This window comes from Gymnodraco acuticeps, unplaced genomic scaffold, assembly GCF_902827175.1.
Source record: "Gymnodraco acuticeps unplaced genomic scaffold, fGymAcu1.1, whole genome shotgun sequence".
In the NCBI taxonomy this organism is placed as follows: domain Eukaryota; kingdom Metazoa; phylum Chordata; class Actinopteri; order Perciformes; family Bathydraconidae; genus Gymnodraco; species Gymnodraco acuticeps.
The window spans coordinates 321,916-343,222 of NW_022991569.1; the positions used below are offsets into that span (position 1 = coordinate 321,916).

General features: G+C 42.4%; 2 protein-coding genes across 2 annotated transcripts in view; one reads left to right on the plus strand and one right to left on the minus strand.

Annotated features, from left to right (window-relative positions):
* The window catches only part of LOC117533583 (RNA binding protein fox-1 homolog 1-like), a 380,569-nt gene that overhangs the window by 137,908 nt on the left and 221,354 nt on the right, over positions 1-21,307 (plus strand).
* On the minus strand, positions 17,008-19,796 carry LOC117533584. Its single transcript, XM_034197414.1, has 2 exons — positions 18,858-19,796; positions 17,008-17,464 (listed from the first exon to the last, which is right to left on the minus strand). The coding sequence occupies exons 1-2, from the start codon at positions 19,709-19,711 to the stop codon at positions 17,299-17,301; spliced, it is 1,020 nt and encodes a 339-aa protein (XP_034053305.1). The 5' UTR covers positions 19,712-19,796; the 3' UTR covers positions 17,008-17,298.

The following is a 21,307-nucleotide window of genomic DNA, read 5'->3' on the forward strand; positions in this document are numbered from 1 at the left end:
TGTGTGTGTGTGTGTGTGTGTGTGTGTGTGGGAGTGTGTGTGTGTGTGTGTGTGTGTGTGTGTGTGTGTGTGTGTGTGTGTGGTGTGTGTGTGTGTGTGTGTGTGTGTGTGTGTGTGTGTGATTGCTGGACTTAATGACAGCTAATTGGAGTAGCCGGAGAGTTCTTACCGCTGTTTTTTCGGCCGCTTGCTTACGTTGATGACTGGCTCTAATGATGATAATGACATTTGCATTGTAAATGTGCCTCTTCAGCAAACAACAGCATCACGGAAATCATGGGGATAATTGGTGTAGTTTTACTAATATGATGGTGTTATTCAGCCTGCTGGGGAAATAGACTGCGAGTCACACACTGGTTTGTAATGTTCATTACAAAGGCTTAGATGCTGAAGCAGTGATGGCACAGGAGAAAAGGTACTGCAGCAAATATAACTTTACAATGCCATAACACTACGAAAAATGTATATACCTGTCACCACCCGAGAGGCTCAACTGTTTCATTGAATGGGAACATTCTAGATGTCTCATGCATAATATTGCAATAATACAAATAGTCCCAAACTGTTGGACATTCAGTATTTTTTTTTGATTGGTTAGCTGGCTCTGTTGTGATTGGTCAACCGCTTAGAGATGTCCCGCCCCTTAGCTTATCACGTACAATGTGTTGGAGCGCTAGCCAATAGAAAGGTGAGTGTTACATAGTGACAGAATTTAACAAAGTAGTCCAATGGAGAAAAACCTTATTGAATTAAAACTATGAGTAGGATAGAATAGAAATAAACTAGTTGGTTATGTGGCAGTAACAGAGACATTTGAAAAATAATTGCTCCTTCTGAGCGGTGTATTCAAATAATATGCTCCACACACTCATCAAATGTCATTTAGCATTTCGACAAAGTTACCTGACATACACTTAGCTACTGTAGACATGACTGAGTCTTGGACATGTTGATAGCAGGATCTGGGGGTCAGAACACCAACCCTCCAGTTGGTTACACTTATTTCCCCCTGAGCCCCAGCCGCTCCTCCAGCCTGTTACATGTGTGAAAACAAGCTCATAATACCAACATGACATTATGTTGTATTTTTCCAACTATAACCTTTATATAATCTCCAACTAGACATTGTTGACAGTAAAAGTTAACTCAAGCTAAACACTGGTGACTCACAACAGCCAACTTAAAGCCCCCCCCCCATTGGAAGACCCCATATTTATATTCAGACAACATACACCGAGCAGCTGTAATGTGTGAGTGCCTCAGTGTAGGTGTGAGTTAATTTACTTTAATGAGCATTTGTACCAGGGGATGTTCCGACTGCCAAGTGTGTGTATGTGTATGTGTATGTGTGCGTGCGTGCATGCATGTAATATGATATTACATTACATGTCACTTGTTAGACGCTTTTATCCAAAGCGACTTACATACTCAATACTGTGGGCAATCCCCACAGGAGCAATTTGGGGTGAAGTGTCTTGCCCAGGGACACAACGACATGCTGACTGCAGTGGGGTTTGAACCTGTGACCTCCTGATCCGAATACCAACTCACAACCGACTGCACCACAGGCCTCCCTTCCCCTCTCTTCCCTATTCATGCGGAACTTTAATGCTTGATGTCTAGCTGATTACATTAAATGTAAGAAGGATCCACACTCTTCTTATTAGTTTGTAATGCAATGTCCGAAATTCGCACTGGAGTTTGAGATGTCCAGATATTCATACCACGAAGGCATCACGGACAGAATAAGAGATATTAAAGCAGCATGTGTTTATTTCATTTCTCTTGTCCCCCTTTGAGTCCGGCCATTTCCAGCTCAGACGCTTCCAGACTCATAGCAGCAGACTTACTCTGCTCAGGGCTACAAACTTCTGCACAGGTGTCGCATATTAAACCAGCCACAGAGGAGCGTGTGAATATAGAGTTATATTCCTGTTATTTTTGTTTAATAAGCTAGTACATTCAAGTTCTTGCCTCTAAACTCTAATCTGTGTTGCACATTTGATATATTCAGTATAGGTCAGCATTTTTGAAGACTCGATAATCATTTGGAAAATCAAAGACTAATATTATTACCATTACCATTATACTAAAAATGATTTCCAGTCAAAAAAGGGGCAATATTTGGCACTCTGTATGTCGTGGAGAGTTAGAGATAACTCAGTGTTGGCACTAGTTTTGTGTCTATCACTAGATTCACCCAGCTGTGTCGGCCAGAACACCACTTAAAGCCAAAGGTCCAGAATAGAGGAAATGAGGAGCTAAGATGAGGCTTGACTTCTTTACTGATTTAGGCAGACATACAGACATTTGTCTGTGTCTGGTTTTTCCTATAAGGGAAATAAACAAAATACAATCAATATAAGATAACTTATGCATACATAAATAATATACATAATATTGCCAAACCCTATAGAAATAATATTCTAGACAAGCTATAATACAGCATGTCTCCCTTCTCTTATAATCATAAACACTTTAACATTTCCACCTGTAAAAGCGCTCTAATTAAAACAAATTTTAATCCATTATTATTATTATTACTATTATATAATCAGTGGTGTAGTGGGGATTTTTTTACTGGGGGGACGCTATTTTAATTAGGTCATCCCAAACAATGCCACACAAGTGTGCACACGCACAGTGCACTCACAAAACGGGCAGACAGGTCCACAGAAACTACCGGTATGCTTAGTCCTACTTTAGTTATTGTACTGCAAAAAGCAGACGGCGCTGCGCTCAACACACACACGGACTCAAAACCATGGACACACTGGCACATAAGTTACATAAACAATGTATAGGCCTAAATTGCATAAGCTACAGTATTGCAACTAAGCAGACCTCTCTCTCTCTCAATCTATTTAAAACTCATAACAAACAAACAAAATTCCCAAAGTTGTCCTGAAATGAACAAATATAGCCTACTTATGCAAACAACATTGAATCTGGACTTGAAATTATTCTAATTAGGCCTAGCCTACATGCAAATAAGCAGACAGTGCTGCTTTTCACACACACACACACACACACACACACACACACACACACACACACACACACACACACACACACACACACACACACACACACACACACACACACACACACACACACAGCCATGTATACATCGCTTCAGGGGACATTACATTGACTTACATGCATATCCTGGAGACTTACCCTTATCCTAAACCTAACCAAGTCTTCACCCTAAAATTAATTACTCCCCTTATGGGGACCTCCAATGTGTCCCCATAAGGGAGGCGAGTCCCCACACGTGACTGTGTAAACAGATTTAGGTCCCCAGAAGTATAGTAATGCAAGGCCCACACACCACAACACACACACACACACACACACACACCCACACACACACACACACACACACACACACACACACACACACACACACCTTGGGTTTTGAAGACTGATATATCCGAAATGGATGAACAAACTTTGCAGCCCAGCTTCCCAGCTTTGCAGTGTATCTACGGGTATGCCTCTTGTTTCCTCCGCCACATCTCCTCCGTCCATGCATCTGGGAAAGGTGAGCTTGAGCTAGCCAGGGGAACGTTGCTAGTGCAGCTAACGTTGACGTTAGTGCTAGCATTATCTACGTCTTTAGGCGGCTCTTCTGATGATGTATTACTAGTAGTAGCTTCAGTAGTAGTAGTATTCGTTTATTAGTCCCCAAGGGGAAAATGGGTTGCAGCACATCACAGAGGCATTTAAAAAGTTAAGACAATACATCACTGACAACAACATAGACACAGATAAAAACAAACAGACACTTGTAGCTTCAGTGCTGCTAGCCTCTTTCTTCTTGTGAATTATATTATTTTTTAGAAAATAAGTCAAGTAAAACATGTTTGCCTGCCATTATAGAGCTTTTTCGTTAGCGTTCTTGAGGGAAAGAGCTGCCGCAAAATCGGCGGGCGGCGACTGTGACACACAGTGACACAATAGGGTATACTGGGGTAGGCTACAGCCATAGCAAGAAATGGCTTAGCCCCACCATGAAAAATGATGTTAAAGTAAGCAAAATAAAGTCTGCCAACTCGCGCAGAGTAAATTGCACAGACAGCAGTTAGCAGAGGTGGGACCAAGTCATTGTTTTGCAAGTCCGAGTCAAGTCTCAAGTCTTTGCGCTCAAGTCCGAGTCAAGTCTCAAGTCTTTGTTTTGCAAGTCCAAGTCAAGTCTCAAGTCAGGATGGGCAAGTTCAAGTCAAGTCAAGTCCTAAACTTTGACAAAACGAGTCATAAACAAGTCATTATGTGTTTTTCACCAAATGTAATGACATCGATCAACAGAATAATACTTAATAATCAAATTGCTCTTTATTAGTCACATTAATAATTTAATAATCCATTTTCTCTCTGCTGGTAAAGTAACATGTGTTTTTCTAATTTAAGAGGGATCAGTAAGGTAAGGCTACCGTGACGGTTTGATTCAGAAGGAGTTTAATGTATAAGATCCCTGATGTTGAGGTAACCAGAATGTTTATTCCCACTGTGTACAACATGTTGTAAGGGACCCACAATCTATCTGTATGCAAGGGATAATGTGCAGTGAGGCGGTCTCTATGGGGAAAAGAACACCTGTATCTAGATCCCTCTGCAGGTGGTACTTTAAGTATGTTTTGATGCTAATACTTTTACTTGTAACATTTTGAATGCAGGACTTTTTATTGTACAGGGTTCCTGCAGGTTTTGCCAACTCAAATCTAAGACTTTTTAACACATTTTTAAGACCACTTTGAATAGAATTTAAGACCTATTTCACGGCAATAAAGTATGAAGGAAAATGTATATAAAGAAGAAATACGTCCCATAATCACTTACAAAGTAAATGTATTCATGTTCAACATAAGAACAGTGACTGAACACAACAGCGTAACTGTTCTGCCCTCACTGTCGTTATGAGTACAGATATGCAGACAGATAACTCCTCGACAAGTGGCAAGCGTTTATCTTCTTTAATAAGATGTTTACATCCACAAGTCAACAGAGTAAAACTGAAAGAAACACAATATACATTGAAATTAGACACTTAGCTGTGATGCAGACATATATAATACAACGGTTAATTACGTCACAAACATCACAACATATGCATATCAAATGTTTACATGCAAAAGTGCTGTGTAATACACACTACAAAACATGTGCTAACCATACATCAAACATCAATGAATAGCAATCTACTTAAACATTGAAACCTCAAAATAATCGTTGATATCCTCTTAAGAATACGTACAAAAGCCAACAATACTTACAAGCAATGCTTTCAACAACATAGCAAAGAAGGATGGATGCAGATTCAAACAATGATATTTCTCCTCTCTGTCCCCTTTCAACCACGACTCACATGTGGGTATCACTTCCTATGTTTTTAATGTAGGGTCTTTCTCATTGGCTGGTACTAACAAAGAAGAAGAAACAAAAAGCAACAGCACCACCTGCTGGCTGGAGTAAGACAGCGTCTTAGACAGCACACTCCCCGCTTGACATCTATGAGATGTCACAATTACATTTTCTTTTGATTGTTCTTATCATTAGCGTTTGGAAGGAGGAGGACAGTGTCCGTTATGGGCCTCAAGAAAAACCTTGCAGGTTCCTCCAGAGGCAACCTTGACTTCTATCTTCCTGACCTTTCCGTCGTGGCTGGGGAAGGTTTTGACCACCATGCCCATTGGCCATTGATTCCGATGGACCTGACTGTCCTTCAGCAGCACAAGGTCCCCTTCTTGCAGGTTAGGTCTCTCCGATTGCCATTTCCTGCGGCCTTGTAGGGTAGAGAGGTATTGGTTTTTCCAACGATGCCAGAAGGCGTTTGCGAGATGTTGCACCTGCTTCCACTGGCGTTGTAGAGATCACTGTCTTTGAAGTCACCAGGAGGTAATTGATGGAATGCCAACCTTCTGGGTTAGCAGGGTAGCTGGTGTTAAGATGATAGGAAAGCTTGGGTCGGTGGACACTGGGATGAGAGGTCTTGTGTTCACAATGGCTGTCACCTCTGCCAAGAAAGTGGATAGCGCTTCATGGGTCAGCTGCCGGGATGAAATGCCCATAAGCATTGAGTTGAGTATACGTCTTGTCACGCCGATCATGCGCTCCCAGCTACCACCCATGTGTGAAGCGTGAGGTGGGTTAAACACCCATGTGCATCCTTTGTCACTCAAGAAGTCTTGTATCGCCTGGTTGTTGCAGTGTCTTGAGTCGATACCAAGCTCTTTACATGCGCCGAGGAAGTTGGTCCCACAGTCAGACCTCAACTGCTTTACTGGGCCACGGATGGAGATGAATCGCCGCAACGCGTTGATGAAACTGGAAGACTCCATTGACTCGATCACTTCAATGTGTATGGCTCTGACACTCATACAGCTAAAAATGACTGCCCACCGTTTACTGTTGGCGCAGCCTCCACGAGTACGTCGAGCAGTTACTGTCCAAGGCCCGAAAACATCTACTCCAACGTAGGAGAATGGTGGGCTGGTGCTTAGGCGCTCCGTGGGAAGGTCAGCCATCTTCTGTGTTTCGGTTTTCCATCGAAGCTTGCGACAGGTCACACAGCTGTGAATTATGGAACTTATACTCCGCTTTCCGCCAATAACCCATAGGCCAGCTGACCTCACCGCACCCTCTGTGAAGTGGCGCCCTTGATGCTGGACTTGTTGGTGGTAGTGTCTGATAAGTAGAGTAGTAAGGTGTTGACCATGAGGAATGATGAGTGGGTTTCTCTCGTCACTTACAATATCAGCTTTTGACAAACGACCACCGACTCTGAGGCAACCTGCATCGTCCATGTAAGGAGACAACCTTGTGAGCTGGCTTTGTTTGGGGATTTATTTTCCTGCTTGTATGCATGCAAACACATCGGGGAAGGCCTTGCATTGAAGACTGCGTATGATGATTTCCTTGGCCCTGGCGAGATATTCTGGGCAGAGACCTTTGCATATGTGCCAACCCTGACATTTGCTCTTATTTCTTTCTCGCTTGAAATACCTGGCTATGTGGATCAGTCTTGCTATAGTTCTCACAAGCGATCTCCAGGTTGAGAATGATTTGAAACGACTCGGATCCAAGGGAGACTCCACAACCCGAGTGGCACAAGACGTCACGGGAGGACGGATGTCGGGGTCAGACTCTGGGTTCACCAGGTCAAAGGATGGTTCGGTATCTCCCTCCTTCTGTTTTGGCTTCAACAGGAAGTCCGGACCCTTTAGCCACATGCTGGGCATCAAGGCTTTTGTAGGAATAGACCTTGAACCAATGTCGGCCGGGTTTGCGTCTGTGGGAACATAGCTCCATTGTTCTGGTAGGGATGATTTTCTGATTCTCTGCACGCGGTTGCTTACGTAGACATAGAACCTTCTGGATTAATTGCGAATGTAACCAAGGACAACTTTACTGTCGGTGAAGAACCGCAGAGAATGAAACTGGACATCCATCTCCTCTGAAAAGCATGTCTGCAATTTTCCACCGCCAAAACAGCCCCACAAAGTTCGAGTCTGGGATAGTCACCTCTGGTTGCGGCGCAAGCTTAGCCTTGCCGAACAGAAATCCAAGTTTACTTTTGCCTTCTGCATCTGATACTTTAATGTAGGCTACAGCTGCTATGGCTTTTGTAGAGGCGTCGCAGAAAATGCAAAGCTCCCTGTGTGCTGAACTGCTCAGGGGGATGGCAGTGTATGTCCTTGGAATGCGGACGTGTTCCAGATCTTTGATAGAGTCTTTCCACTCACACCAGTCTTTAAGCTTCTTTTCAGGAAGGGGTTCGTCCCACTTGCAGGCCTCCGTTGTAAGCTCTCTTAGCAGGGCTCTACCTTTAATGCTGACTGGAGCTGCAAAACCAAGCGGGTCGTAGAGGCTATTTATGGTCGATAACACCCCTCTGCGAGTGTAAGGTTTCTCTGCCCTGGACACCTGGAAGGTGAACTCGTCAGTTGTAACGTCCCAGCTTATTCCTAGACTTCGTAACATGGGTGGAAAGTCTGCTCCAAGATCGAGGTCTTTTAAGCCTTTTGCAAGATCCTCTTTTGGAAAGGCTTTCATCACTTCGATGCTGTTAGAAGCTATCTTGTGCAGCTTTAAGTTGGATGCAGCTAGCGTTTCTTGGGCCGCCTTGAGAGCTGCAACGGCCTCATTTTCCGATGGAAATTAGATGAGACCATCGTCAACATAGAAGTGACGCTCAACTAGGTGTTTCGATTGAAAGTCACTTCCTTCTTGGTCTTTGGATGCCTTTCTGAGCGCGTAGTTCGCCACGGCAGGTGATGGACTGTTCCCGAAGACGTGCACTCTCATGCGATACTCCACTATGGGTTGCTCCAAGTCGTTGTTCCGGTGCCAAAGGAAGCGTAAGAAGTTTCTGTGATCTTCTCGTACCAAGAAGCAATGGAACATCTGCTTGATGTCTGTAGTTACTGCCACTCGCTCTTCGCGGAACCGCATAAGGACACCCAGCAGGCTGTTGTTGAGATTAGGGCCTGTGAGAAGGACATCATTTAAAGACACTCCGTGGTGTTGAGCGCTCGAGTCAAAGACCACCCTGATTTGTTCTGGCTTATGAGGGTGATAAACCCCAAAGAAGGGAAGATACCAGCATTCCTCATATTCTTTGAGTGGGGGTGCCGGTTCTGCATGACCGCTGACAAATATATTTTCCATAAAGTCCACAAAGTGTTGTCTTGTTTCAGGTCGCTTCTTCAGGGTGCGACAAACTGAGGAGAGGCGTTGACTTGCTTGCTGTTTGTTGTTGGGGAGACGTGGTCTTGGAGAGCGGAAGGGCAACGGAGCCACCCAGCTGTTTGAGTCATCTTGGTAAACTTCCTTCTCCATTATCTGCAGGAAGGTTCTTTCTTCTATGGAGTAGGCAGGTTTCTCGTATGCGCTGGTAGACTGAAAGACTGTATCTCCCATGGTGTCTGCCTTAGAGTCCATCCTGTCGTGGTCATGGCAATCAAAACGTTCCTTTACCTGCATGCTGTTTTGACATGTAAGGAAGTAGCTTGGTCTTCCATTTTCCAAGATGTTTGTCTTGAGAACATTTACATGTCCGGGGTTGTGAGCCCCGCCAAGACAGACATCGCCAACAATAACCCACCCCAGAGCTAACTTCTGTGCGAATGGAGCATTTAGGGGCCCGTTGCGCTGCTCGAGCACCTTGTGGGTCTGAATAACATCTCTTCCAAGTAGCAACAGAATATCAGCCTTTGGATCGAGTGCTGGGATCTCTGTAGCAACGTCCTTGAGATGTGGATGATAGTGAGCGGCTTCAGGAGTTGGTATTTCGTTTTGATTGTCAGGAAGCATGTCACATTCGATAAGCGTGGGCAAAGCCAGACTGGATTGGCCATCTGCTGATTCCACTATGAAATGACTTGCTCTTCTCCCAGTCACCTTTGAAACACCTGCACACGTCTTAAGAGTGTATGGAGAAGAGTTTCTGTCGATCCCAAAGATATCGAAGAAGGAAGATCTAGCCAGAGACCTGTTGCTCTGATCGTCCAAGATAGCATAAGCTCTGAGTCGCTTGTCATAGTGATCCTGTGGATAGATATCAACGAGGCAAATCTTGGCACATGATTGTCCACCGATCTTATTTCCACACACCTGTGTGCATGTAGAGATGGCAATGGGTGAAGCTGAGCCTTGCTCCCCGCCGTGATCAAAGGCAGGTCCTGCAAACCTGTGTGTCACCCATGGTGCGGACCAGCGTGAAGAGCACTGATATATGAGTTACTTCACATTCTGAACAGTGGATTTCCATCTTACAGTTATTTGCTTGATGGGTGGAAGAAGCACAGCATCGGAAACATATCTGATTTTGTCTCAGATAAGCCTTCCGTTCTTCCAGAGACTTCTCCGGAATAACCTGCATTTTTTGAGTGGATGAGGTTTTTTGTGGATGGGACACTCTTTGCTTGGGTCTGTAATGGTTTTTTCAGCACTTGGCGTTTGTTCGGAGCTAACCACTTCTGTTCTGTGGACTGTGATAGGCATTTTTGATTTGTCGTGTTTTTCCAGATGCTTGTCTGCTTTGAAGGTCGTGAAGGTGGGTGGAACCATAGACATGAAACTGGGGTCATTTCTCATTTTGGCCTCATCTTTAATGAAGGTGGCAAAGACCGAAAATGGAGGGAATGACACAGAATAATCGCGTTTGTATCTGGTTCCGTGCGTCATCCATTTCTCTTGCAGGCCAAATGAAAGTGTATCCACTATGGGATGGATTCCACGTGCCGTGTCGAGGTACAGCAATCCTGGTATGTGTCCTTCGCTCTTAGCAGAGTCAATCTCTAACAGTAGGTTGTGAAGTTAAAACTTCTTTGCAGCAATGTTGAGCCAATCATGAAATGAGTGAAACTGGATTCGCCTGTCAATACACTGATATTTATTGAGAGCCTCAGCGGCCGGAGAGTTCACAGCATATCACAGTTCTCCTGTAAGATACCAGCAAACTCTGAAGCCTAAAAACGCCAAGAACCCAACTATACAGACAAGAAGAGGAGGGCCCTAAAACACGCGGGTTTTCCTTTAATGCATGCCAGATGTCGAGACAAAGACTCGTTGCATTGTAACCCCACATGGGCCAAGCTTCTCCCCCACAAGACATCAGATGACCTCTTGACCTGTGTCTTCCTGAGAAGCTATGGATCACATTACAGGCAGGAATACACTTTAACCATTAAACAGATTCCCGAGGACAGTTCACTAAACTCTATATACTTTAACAAGACCAAAATATTCCTTTACAGATCCACCCTTTTATCAATTTATGATAATCAATTAACATTAGTCTAAAGAATATTTCAGTCAATACTTAAGTCAATAAGCATCTTCAGAGTTGTGTGGGCTCACTCACATTAATTACATCAAAAGTAGAACAAGATTGAAAACACTTCAATCACCATGACAAGATACAATCAATCATAATAAAATCATCTCTCTTCAGTGTTTGGCATCATTTGTCAAAAAGCACAATAATAAACACGTGAAATACAACAATATTATAGCAAAATATATGTTTCAAAAATAAGATATTTTATCATTTATCCCTCAGTTAATCTCATTCATCAAACACAAATTCTAAATCAGCTTACATCTCAAAGATTTACTTTAAGGCAATTACTTATTAAAAACACAATTAGAATTTAGGATTTATAATAAATCCAATTGAGGTATAAATCAGAATCATGAGATATCCAGCTAAGGTTCCTAGTTAAGGTATAAATTCACAGTGATGAATCGATCAATCTGTAATCTGTAAAGTTACAGTGTCCTCAATCTTTAACATTACTTTACGTTTACTTCATTACGCTTTATTCAAGAGTAAAGCATGATATTTAATTAATTACATTACTTCAACTATCAATCATTATGTCATTTCAAAATCTGAAGGGAAAGCTAAACAATTCTCAAAATGTTTAACAATCTGAAAAGGAAGAATCAAACATTTTATTGTATAACGACCTGAAAAAGAAAAATCAAAACATCTGTTCTTTATTCAGAGCATCAACTGTAATCAATATCAAAACATCTGTTTTACCTGGTAATGATTAGGGATAGTAACATTGTCTGTTATAATATTAGAAATATCTTATTGTTCAATACCTTATAAATCTGAAAATATCAATTAATTAATTAGTTTAGTGTGAAAGTGTAATCTGATAAAATATATTTATCACCACTATTTAACACATATCTGTTCATTGGGAATACAAAAACAATCATTAATTGTACATCTGTAATCATCTGGTCATTCAATTCAAATGTTATCTTTGTACGAGAGCCAGAAGACATGTTTTCCTCCTCTCTTTATGACACAGAATGTCTGGTGTGTAAAGGCATCCTGATACTGTAGATTAGCACTGAGGTGCTGATTGGCTCAAAACTCTTCTTCATCAGAGCGCCATAACTCAATTATCTGTAGATTAGCACTGAGGTGCTGATTGGCTCAAAACTCTTCTTCATCAGAGCGCCATATCTCAATCCCCCCCAATTGCTCTGCTTTTGTGGCTCAATTCAGTGAGCACTTTATGATCTCCCAGTGAAACAGAGGCTCATCTGCCTGCATTCCTTCTGCTATCTGCTTGAGAGCAGTGCACCTGCCTATTCCAAGTGGCACATCCAGATGCCCCCCCCTGTGATGGGAGAGGTTATGAAAACATCTGCTCCTCCAAGAAACATGAAAACCTTGTATGACAACCTCTGAAGCCATCGCTCGTCCTGCGAGCGAAAATGAAGAAGCATCCCATCTCATCAGAAAGTTGAAGATTAGAATCCTCTCATCTCGAACGACCTCCTTGCCCGTGGATAAGTTGCTCTCTGCAGCCGCAGAGTGTGATCCTCTCTCTCTGACCCTTGGCCTTCAGAGCTCTCCTAGTTATTGGGTTAACACTTGATAGGGATGTTTTCCTGAGTGCAGACAACTCAAGGTAATGGATTAGCACATTATCATTCAATTACAAAAATAGGATAGGCCCCCTCAGAATGATTTGGGAGCCTTCCTGAGACATGCACATTATAAATGTAAGGTTTGTGTTAGTCATTTAACATGCAAGAATCATATACTCATCAGTCCAAAGCAGATAAATGTTATTTTAAGTTAAATGTGAGCTAGTCCCTGTGGAATAACCCTTTCTCAATGATTGTAGATGTTATATTCATTCACCATTTACCGTTTGATCAAGGATTAGTTTATCAGAAGTACATTTCCTCTTCCATAAAACATAGGTTTGAGAAATGAATGTTCCAATATGAAATCAATTGCTCAATTTCTCAATATAATTTGACTCTTCCCTCCCTTTTCTTACATATTGTCATATATGAAATAATAACTTAGGAGTCTATCTAAGCATGGTATTGTATATAAGCTATTAATCGAGAAAACTCAGAGTCAGTATGCAACTCGCAAATATCTCTCCTCCTTCCTATCCCTCTTTACTCACTTTCCCATCTCTTTCTCTCTTATTTCTGTTAGATATGAAGGAAAAAACATACAAGTCCATGTAAGCATCTGAGTTACCACCGTTCCCAAACGGTGTGCCGTGAGGCAAGTCCGGGTGTGCCGTGGGATTTTGTGACAACCATACATTATTTTTTCAATATACAACTACACAAAAATAATCATTTATTCTTCAATTTACTATATCAGTACTTTGTAGGTTTATGTACGTAATCTGCGCGACTTGCGCGTCCACATCTCCACGTGCAGTGCTGCATAAACATGGCTGAGTCAGCGATAACTATCGAGGGGTGGAGGTATGCCCATTATTTTTATATCACGCAGTCTATTCTTCTTCTCTGTCTTCCGGTTGTTGCCTGTATTAAATGACAAATACACACTACCGCCATGGATTTGATATGAACGAGGCGGCAGTTAGCAGCTAGCGGCTAGCTAGTAATGATCTAGTGATATCGGTAATATTAACTCCATTTAATACAACATTTACGGTACAAGATTCAATCATACAGCCCATGTAGTATGACAATGAATTACAGCAAACATGTGCAATATATCCATTATTACAGCTCCGTGGGATGGCAGTAAGACGATATGGATCCGTTCCCATTGTGCATCCATGGGTAAAGATAAACGCAACTCACATTGGTTCCTCATACAGCATCTCTGTAAACTACGTGTATTCACTGAATTTCACTCTCTGCCTTTAACGCTCGTTGTAGCTCCAAAAGCTCCAGCCAGAGCCTGGCTCCAGCACCCTCCCTGTGAGCACAGTGTGCTCTGATTGGTCGGGACACGTAACATGAACGTGTCGGGCTGCGCGGTCCCGTGGATTAGATGCGCGTTCATAATGCAGAGGGAAATAACTCTCAGAATAACGTTATTAGCAAATGTTTTACAACTTGAGGAACGAATGTTTTTTAATAAGGGCTGGCGAGTGTTCATACTGGGTAGTTTATTTAGTTAAAACAATTATCCAACGAGTTACAGACCACTCTTTCCCCATGTAAATCAATGGGAAAAGTGTTTTCGGGCCTGGCAACCAAACCGGAAGTGTAGTACCGCCGTTTGGCCAGCACGAATATTTTCATCTGAGTCCGGCGCACTACCTGGGGGCTTGACTACCGCCGCCTGCTGGTAAGGAAAGTTATTGCCACTCACGCATGCGCAGTTTGTACGTGCTCGGCGAGGAAAGTAACGAGTAAAGTAACGAGTTACTTTATGTAGATAGTAACGAAGTAGTGTAATATATTACATTTTTTAAAGTAATACATTTATAATTTGTAGTTCCGGACCATGGACAATGCAGCTTCCTTGCATTGACAGTTGTCTGTGCTGAATTTCTGCTGAGTTTCTTTTGCCTCATTTTCTATTTTGTGACCTGTTTGGTGTAAATGAGTGTGTTGCTGCTTTGATGAAGCCTAATTTGATAAAGTATCAAATTAATTTCGGAAATATTTCGTAATATAGTTGTCTTTGTCACATTTTATTTGGCATTAGTAAATAATTATGCACATTTACAGATACTTTACATAATATGAGTGATAACACGTGTTATCAGGGCTATCTTTTCACAATAGGTGTGCCTTGAGATTTTTTTACTTGTCCTTTGGTGTGCCTTGGGCACAACAAAGTTTGGGAACCACTGGCATAAATGATAGTGGGCGTCTGAGGGTGTCATTACTGAGAAATGTCAAAGAAATTCAAAACCTTACATTTTAAAACAGGTTTGCATTACTCCACTTAAGGTGACGTTATCATTGGAAACAATAAAAACGAACTATTTTGATGTAGAATTTATAAATTGAATCGTTAGAGCAGAACAAAATGGTTGTATTGTAGCCTGAGTTCCGTGCAGCCTCTAGTTTCAACAGGTGGAAACATGGTCCATATAATGTGAATACATGCAGAAGTAGAGAGTAAGAGGCCCCTGACATCAGGTCTATTTGTTAAAATAGTAGGGGCTCTTCACTCTGCATAGCAGTATGAATAGCCTTAAAAAAACAAACAACCCACTCCGTGGTAACGAGAGTCATATTTCTGACCCATATGCCCTAAGTGAAGCCGTTAGTCTCATCTAACTGACCCAAGGGTTGGTGCTGGTGTGACAGTTCCAAGTGTTCCAGCTTCCAGTTCATGGCTCGGTGGGGGGGAGCAGACCCACGTGAGACAGTGTCAATGGCTGTATTGTTCAGTGTGAGGAGCGTCATTCTCTCTGGGAGCAGGAAATGGTGTCCATTCTCGGACCAAACCATTAATGTCATGTAGAGCAGCCATAGCATCTCTGTGACTGCACTCAGCCGGACTGTAGCAGGGTAGAACTGGGTGACTCTTAGTGAAGCTGTCCAACGCCATTAGACAAAATGGAACCACGTGCTAACAAAAAGGACACAGGGTCATCAAGTCTCTCTTTACCATTGGCCTAATCATAAACAAATTAGTGGGAAAAATGTGGAACACTAATCCATCATGTGGAATGTTGAGTTAATTTAAATAATTACTTATGGGTTGAAATCAAATTAACATTAACATTAGAACCAAAGTCAGTTAACAAATTTGACTTGCACAGATCAGTAATCAATACACCATTTTTTTTTCTCAGCTCCGTGATGAAAACAATAACAGGCAGGGATGCAAAGTTGTCATCAATAAAATATTATTGGGGTATGGACAGGGTTGCTAACTTTGGGTACCTGGCTGGAGTGAGATTTTGATATCATGGGTTTAATTACACACATGCGCACGAAGTGACTGCTATCGTGTCCGTAGCGGGACCTTAGCATATATTTAGGATATATATATATAATATATATATACAAATACACAATATTGGACACAGACTATAAAGGGCACACAGTTTCATTAAATAATGAAAGTCAAACACATGTTTGTTTCCACTGTTTTATTGTGTGCCTGTCGCGATAAGCAACTTATTGACTTATCGGCTCCCGAGTATTTGCGATATTTGCGTTGGGTAATCTATGGTAGGGCTAACCCATACAGTGGTGGGGCTCAAATCAGTATTTGAAATGTAATTACATACACGCTATATCGCCCCCTTGTCAGTGAAACGCCACGCGTGAGGTTTAGAATATTTCCCTGTCTCAATCCTAATTGAACTGTATGAAATTAAAATAAAATAAAAACATTTGTCTTGTAGTAAATAAAAAGGCGACCTGGAGCCAATCCTGCCATTTCCTCACAAGTGAAAGAGTTCACATGCTGAAAACCCAACCCCCGCAGGGGATCTGGGGGGATTCTCCCCCAGGAGATTTTTGAAATACTAACATAAAATACACATTCTCTCTTGAGATGAAAAAAATAAATCCATCTATTACTGCACGACATATTTAAATGAAGCTGAAACTGCTGCTCCTCCCATAGGGAAGAGGCTGTGTGAATTACTTCGAATTACTTTGAAATTACCCCATTGTTCTTTGTGTCAAAATGGAAGGTTTCTGGCTAACGTTAGCTTAGGTACTCAGATCTTGTTCTTGAGTACAAGTAGAAGTACCAGAGTGTAGGAATACTAAGTTACAGTAAAAGTACTGCATTCAAAATGTTACTCAAGTAAAAGTATAAAAGTATTGTCATCAAAATATAGTGAAAATAGCGACAGTAAAAGTAGTCGTTGTGCAGATTGGTTTATTTCAGAATAATATATATGATATGTTTTATAATGATTGATCATTAAAGTGTTCTCAAAGCTGGTAAAGGTGCAGCTAGTTTGAATGACTTTGTATACTGCAGGGTAGCTGGTGGATTTACTCCAGGTGGAACTAAAATCTGATTCAACACTTGGTTATATTTCACATCATTCATCCACATCTGAAAGTAACTAAAGGTATTAAATACATGTAGTGGAGTAAAAGTACACCATTTACCACTGAACTGTAGTGGAGTAGAAAAATAAAGCAGCAAAACATTTTAGATACTCAAATAAAGTACCTAAAAGAGCCTTCTTTCCACCTTTCTTAAGCTCCTTTTGTTCTTTGGTTTTAGCGCCTGGCCGACGCGCTCACACATCACTCAGAGTCACCTTTCTTTTGGTATATTTATTTCCAAGTTATCCTTCTCTGCAGTGCAATGCAGCGGTCAAAAAACCGTGTGGCTTCACAACCAAACTAGAACACAGAGTATCATCAGCAGGATTCTTTTAACCAGCTGAGGCAATCGCAGCACCAATCAGCCGCTCCGCCCAGCCGTGGCTGCGGATCATGATCACTTGACACCAATCAATTATACTCCATTACATACATTAAATGATTAAATAATACAAATAATAAATCAACGTTTTGGCTCCTACACTCCGGCCCCTAATTGTTATGGAATCACACATGACAATTACTAATAAACATAAAATGGAGAGCCAATACAAAACATTTGTTCAGGGCTTCTGACCCTTTGTAGGGCGAATGTGTATTAACACATGAGTCCGTGTGTGTAAATGTGCTTGTGTGGTGCAAGAGGGGAAGGGGGCTAGAGCTCATTTTGGGACTCGACCAGCAGTAACAGCTTTGTGATGGGTCGACAGAGTGTGCTGGTTTTTGTCTGTACTTCCACTTGTCGTACAAAACCTCTCAAGTCTGGCAAGACTTGCGTTATTCGTCCCATGAGCCAGGAATTTCTTGGAGCATTTTCGTCGACGATAAGGACAATGTCCCCTGTTGCGAAATTCCTCCTTTTCCTGTTCCACTTTTGCCTTATTTGGAGTTCCGGTAGGTATTCCTTGGTCCATCGCTTCCAAAATAAGTTGGCCATGTACTGAATTTGGCGCCATCTTCTCTTCCCGTGGCAGTCGCTCGGATTGAAGACACCAGGCGGAAGAAATGGTTTTGATTTGAGCAGCAAAAAGTGATTTGGAGTGAGGGGCTCTAAATCTCCAGGGTCGTTGGAAACAGTCGTTATGGGTCGATCATTTATGATCGCCTCCACTTCGCAGAAAAGTGTGGCAAGTCCTTCCTCGTCAAGCTTCTGTTCTTGCGTGAGGGCACTGAGAATGCGTCTGACGGTTCTGATTTGTCTTTCCCAGATTCCTCCGTGGTGGGAGCCTGCTGGTGGGTTAAATATCCACTTTACTTCCCCTTTAAGAAGCTTGTTCTGGATTTGTGTGTGGTTTAACTCTTGTATTGCTTCTTTTAGTTCACGTTCAGCTCTAACCAAATTGGTTCCGTTGTCTGACCTCATGACCTTGACAGGGCCTCTTCTTGCAATAAATCTCCTGATGGCATTAATGCAAGAGTCAGTGTTGAGACTGTGTGCAAGTTCAAGGTGAACTGCTCTGATGTTTAGACAGGTAAAAATTACACCGTATCTTTTAACTGTGGCTCTTCTCTGTTTCAACTCAAATGGGCCAAAGAAATCCACGCCCACGTTTGTGAAGGGCGGATCATCAGGGGTAACTCTTTCTTCCGGCAAGTCTGCCATGAATTGCTGACTTTTTACACCACTGAGTTTCCTGCAGGTTACACATTTAGAGAGGATTTTTCGGATTGCAGAATTTCCTCCAGGAATCCAATATTTCTGCCTTAAACCTGACAGAGTAGGACTCCTTCCACTGTGCCCTATGTTCTCATGGACATGTCTGATGAGGAGTTGAGTCACATGATTGTTTGCAGGTAAGATAATTGGGCTTTTGGCTTCGGCTGGCATTGCGGATTTCGATAACCTTCCGCCAACTTTTACCAAGTTGTTCTGCAGAATGGGTGCCAGTTTGTGAAGATGACTGCTCCTTTTGACTGCAAGTCCTTTCTTTAGCGCAGTTATCTCATCCTTAAATGAAGCGGACTGACAAAACTGAATTATGGCAGCTTCCGCTTCCTCCAAGTTTTCAACAGTGAGAGGTCCTTTTTCATGTTTTGCTCTCTTTTCCTTCAAATCCATTTTTGCCCTCGCCATCAGAGCGGATTTTATGCGTAGCATCCAGGCCACAGCTTTTTTCAGGCGATGCCAGTGGGAATAGTAAGTGAGCAACTTGTTCACTGTACTAGAGCTTTCTTCCATGGGGTTGAGACTTACGGCAAAAACTTTGACTTCAGGGTCGCTGGCTGTTAGAGTCAAATCTGGAGATTTAGGCCACTGATGCTTAGGGAGACTAAGGAACTCTGGTCCCCTTAACCAGGTTTCATCTCTCAGAAAGCGACTTACAGAGATTCCCCTTGATACACAGTCAGCTGGATTCAGGCAACCATTAACATACCTCCATTGGGAAGTCTCTGAAGCAGATCGAATGACTGCGACTCTGTTGGCGACGAAGGTGTGGAATCTTGTAGTTTCATTTTGTATGTACTTCAACACAGATGTGCTGTCAGTCCAAAACACGGATGGCTGGAGTTTAAGCTCCAACTCTTCCTGTAACATTCGGTCCATCCGGACGGCTACAGTGGCAGCGGTAAGCTCCATTCTTGGGATGGTCACAGGTTTGAGTGGAACTACTCTGGCCTTACCCATGATAAAGGAACAATGAACTGCGTTTGCTTTGTTCATCAGGCGAAGGTAAGATACTGTTCCGTAACCACTTTCACTAGCATCTCCAAAGTGGTGAAGCTGAGCTGAGACTGGATCTCCAAAGTTGAGTGGTGTGATGCATCTTTTGACTTTGAAGTCTCTCAGTAATTGCAAGTGGTGTAGCCAGCTCAACCACTGTTCCTTACATTCTTCAGGAATATTTTCGTCCCATCCTAGCCTTATTCCTGTTAATGTTTGCAAGATTTGCTTTGCAGGGAGGATCACAGGGGACAACATACCCAGCGGATCAAATATAGAGCTCACTACTGACAGAATACCTCTCCTGGTAAGTGGTTTATCCTGAGGAGTACATTTGAAATGGAATGAGTCAGTTTCCGTGCACCACTGAACTCCGAGAGCTCTTTCAACAGGTAGGGTACTTTTATCCAGATCCAGATCCTTGATTTCCTTTGATCTACTTTCCTCAGGTATTGTTTGTAGTAGAGTTCTGCTGTTGCTTACCCATTTGTTTAACTTGAAACCACCCTTACTGCACAGGGTTTTAAGTTCGTGAGCGATTATCACTGCCTTCCTCTCGTCTTCCATTGATTTTAGGCAATCGTCCACATAAAAATTTCTTAGCATCGAAGAGACAGCCTCTGGGCTAAAGTCATCCACATTGTCTCTTGCACACTGTTGTAGGGCAAAGTTGGCACAACTAGGCGAGGATGTTGCTCCAAAGATGTGTACAACCATTTGGTACTCTTCTAGCTCACTACTGAGATCTCCATCGGGCCACCACAAGAATGTGAGAAGATCTGAGTCTTCCTCTGGCACCTTGACCTGATGGAACATGGCTTCAATATCTGCCATGAATGCAATGTTCTTCTGCCGGAATCTTGTAAGGACACCAATAAGACTGTTGGTTAAATCTGGGCCTTGGAGAAGACGTGCATTCAGAGATGTGCCCTGGTAAATTGCACCGCAATCAAAAACCACCCTCAGTTTACGCTTTTTTGGATGGTACACGCCGTGGTGTGGAATATACCAGCTCCTTTTGCTTTGATTTGCCTTGTCTTTTTGTTCAGGTGTCATTCTGATGGCAAAACCTTTATCAACAACATCCGCCATGAACTCTTTGTACTCCTTGTAGAATTTGTTGTTTTGTTGGAATTTTCTTTTTAGGTTCAAAGTTCTTTGTTCAGCAACACGTCTATTATTGGGAAAATCAAGTCCTTTTTCCTTTAATGGCAGTCCAATACTGTAGTGTCCGTCTACTAACTTGACAGAATTAGAGACACTTTCCATGAACTTGTGATCCTCTCTTGACATTTCCAGACGCTCCTTGTGTTGATGTTCTGGAAAGTCCAGCTTCACTTGCTGCTTCAACAATTCCTCGATTTCCACAACAGAAATTCTGTTTGCTGTAACGACTGGCTTAATCCAACGAGTCGTATCTGACCTTCCTAGAGGTCCATTTATTGTCCAACCTAAAATGGTCTTAACAGCGTACGGGCCATTCCCTTGGCTGTTTATGACTTTGCATGGCTCTAGAGCTTTTGGCACGTTGCACCCAATTAGCAAGCCAACCTCTGCATCAATTTGTGGTATATTGACCTCTTTCAGGTATTCCCATTGTCCCACATCCTCCTGAGAGGGAATATTTGCCTTTCGTACTGGTATTTTGTTTTGTGAATAAACAGGTGGAAGTGCTACATACTGGTTACTTTCTAGACCACATATTTCAAGGTCACATGCAACAGATGTTTTAACTGACTCCTCTTTATTCATTGTTCGTAAGAGTATCTTCGTGTTTGCGTCCAGTCACTTGAAGCTGCTGTAGAATGGACTCTGTGCAAAAGGTAGCCGTACTACCTGGGTCCAGAAAGGCGT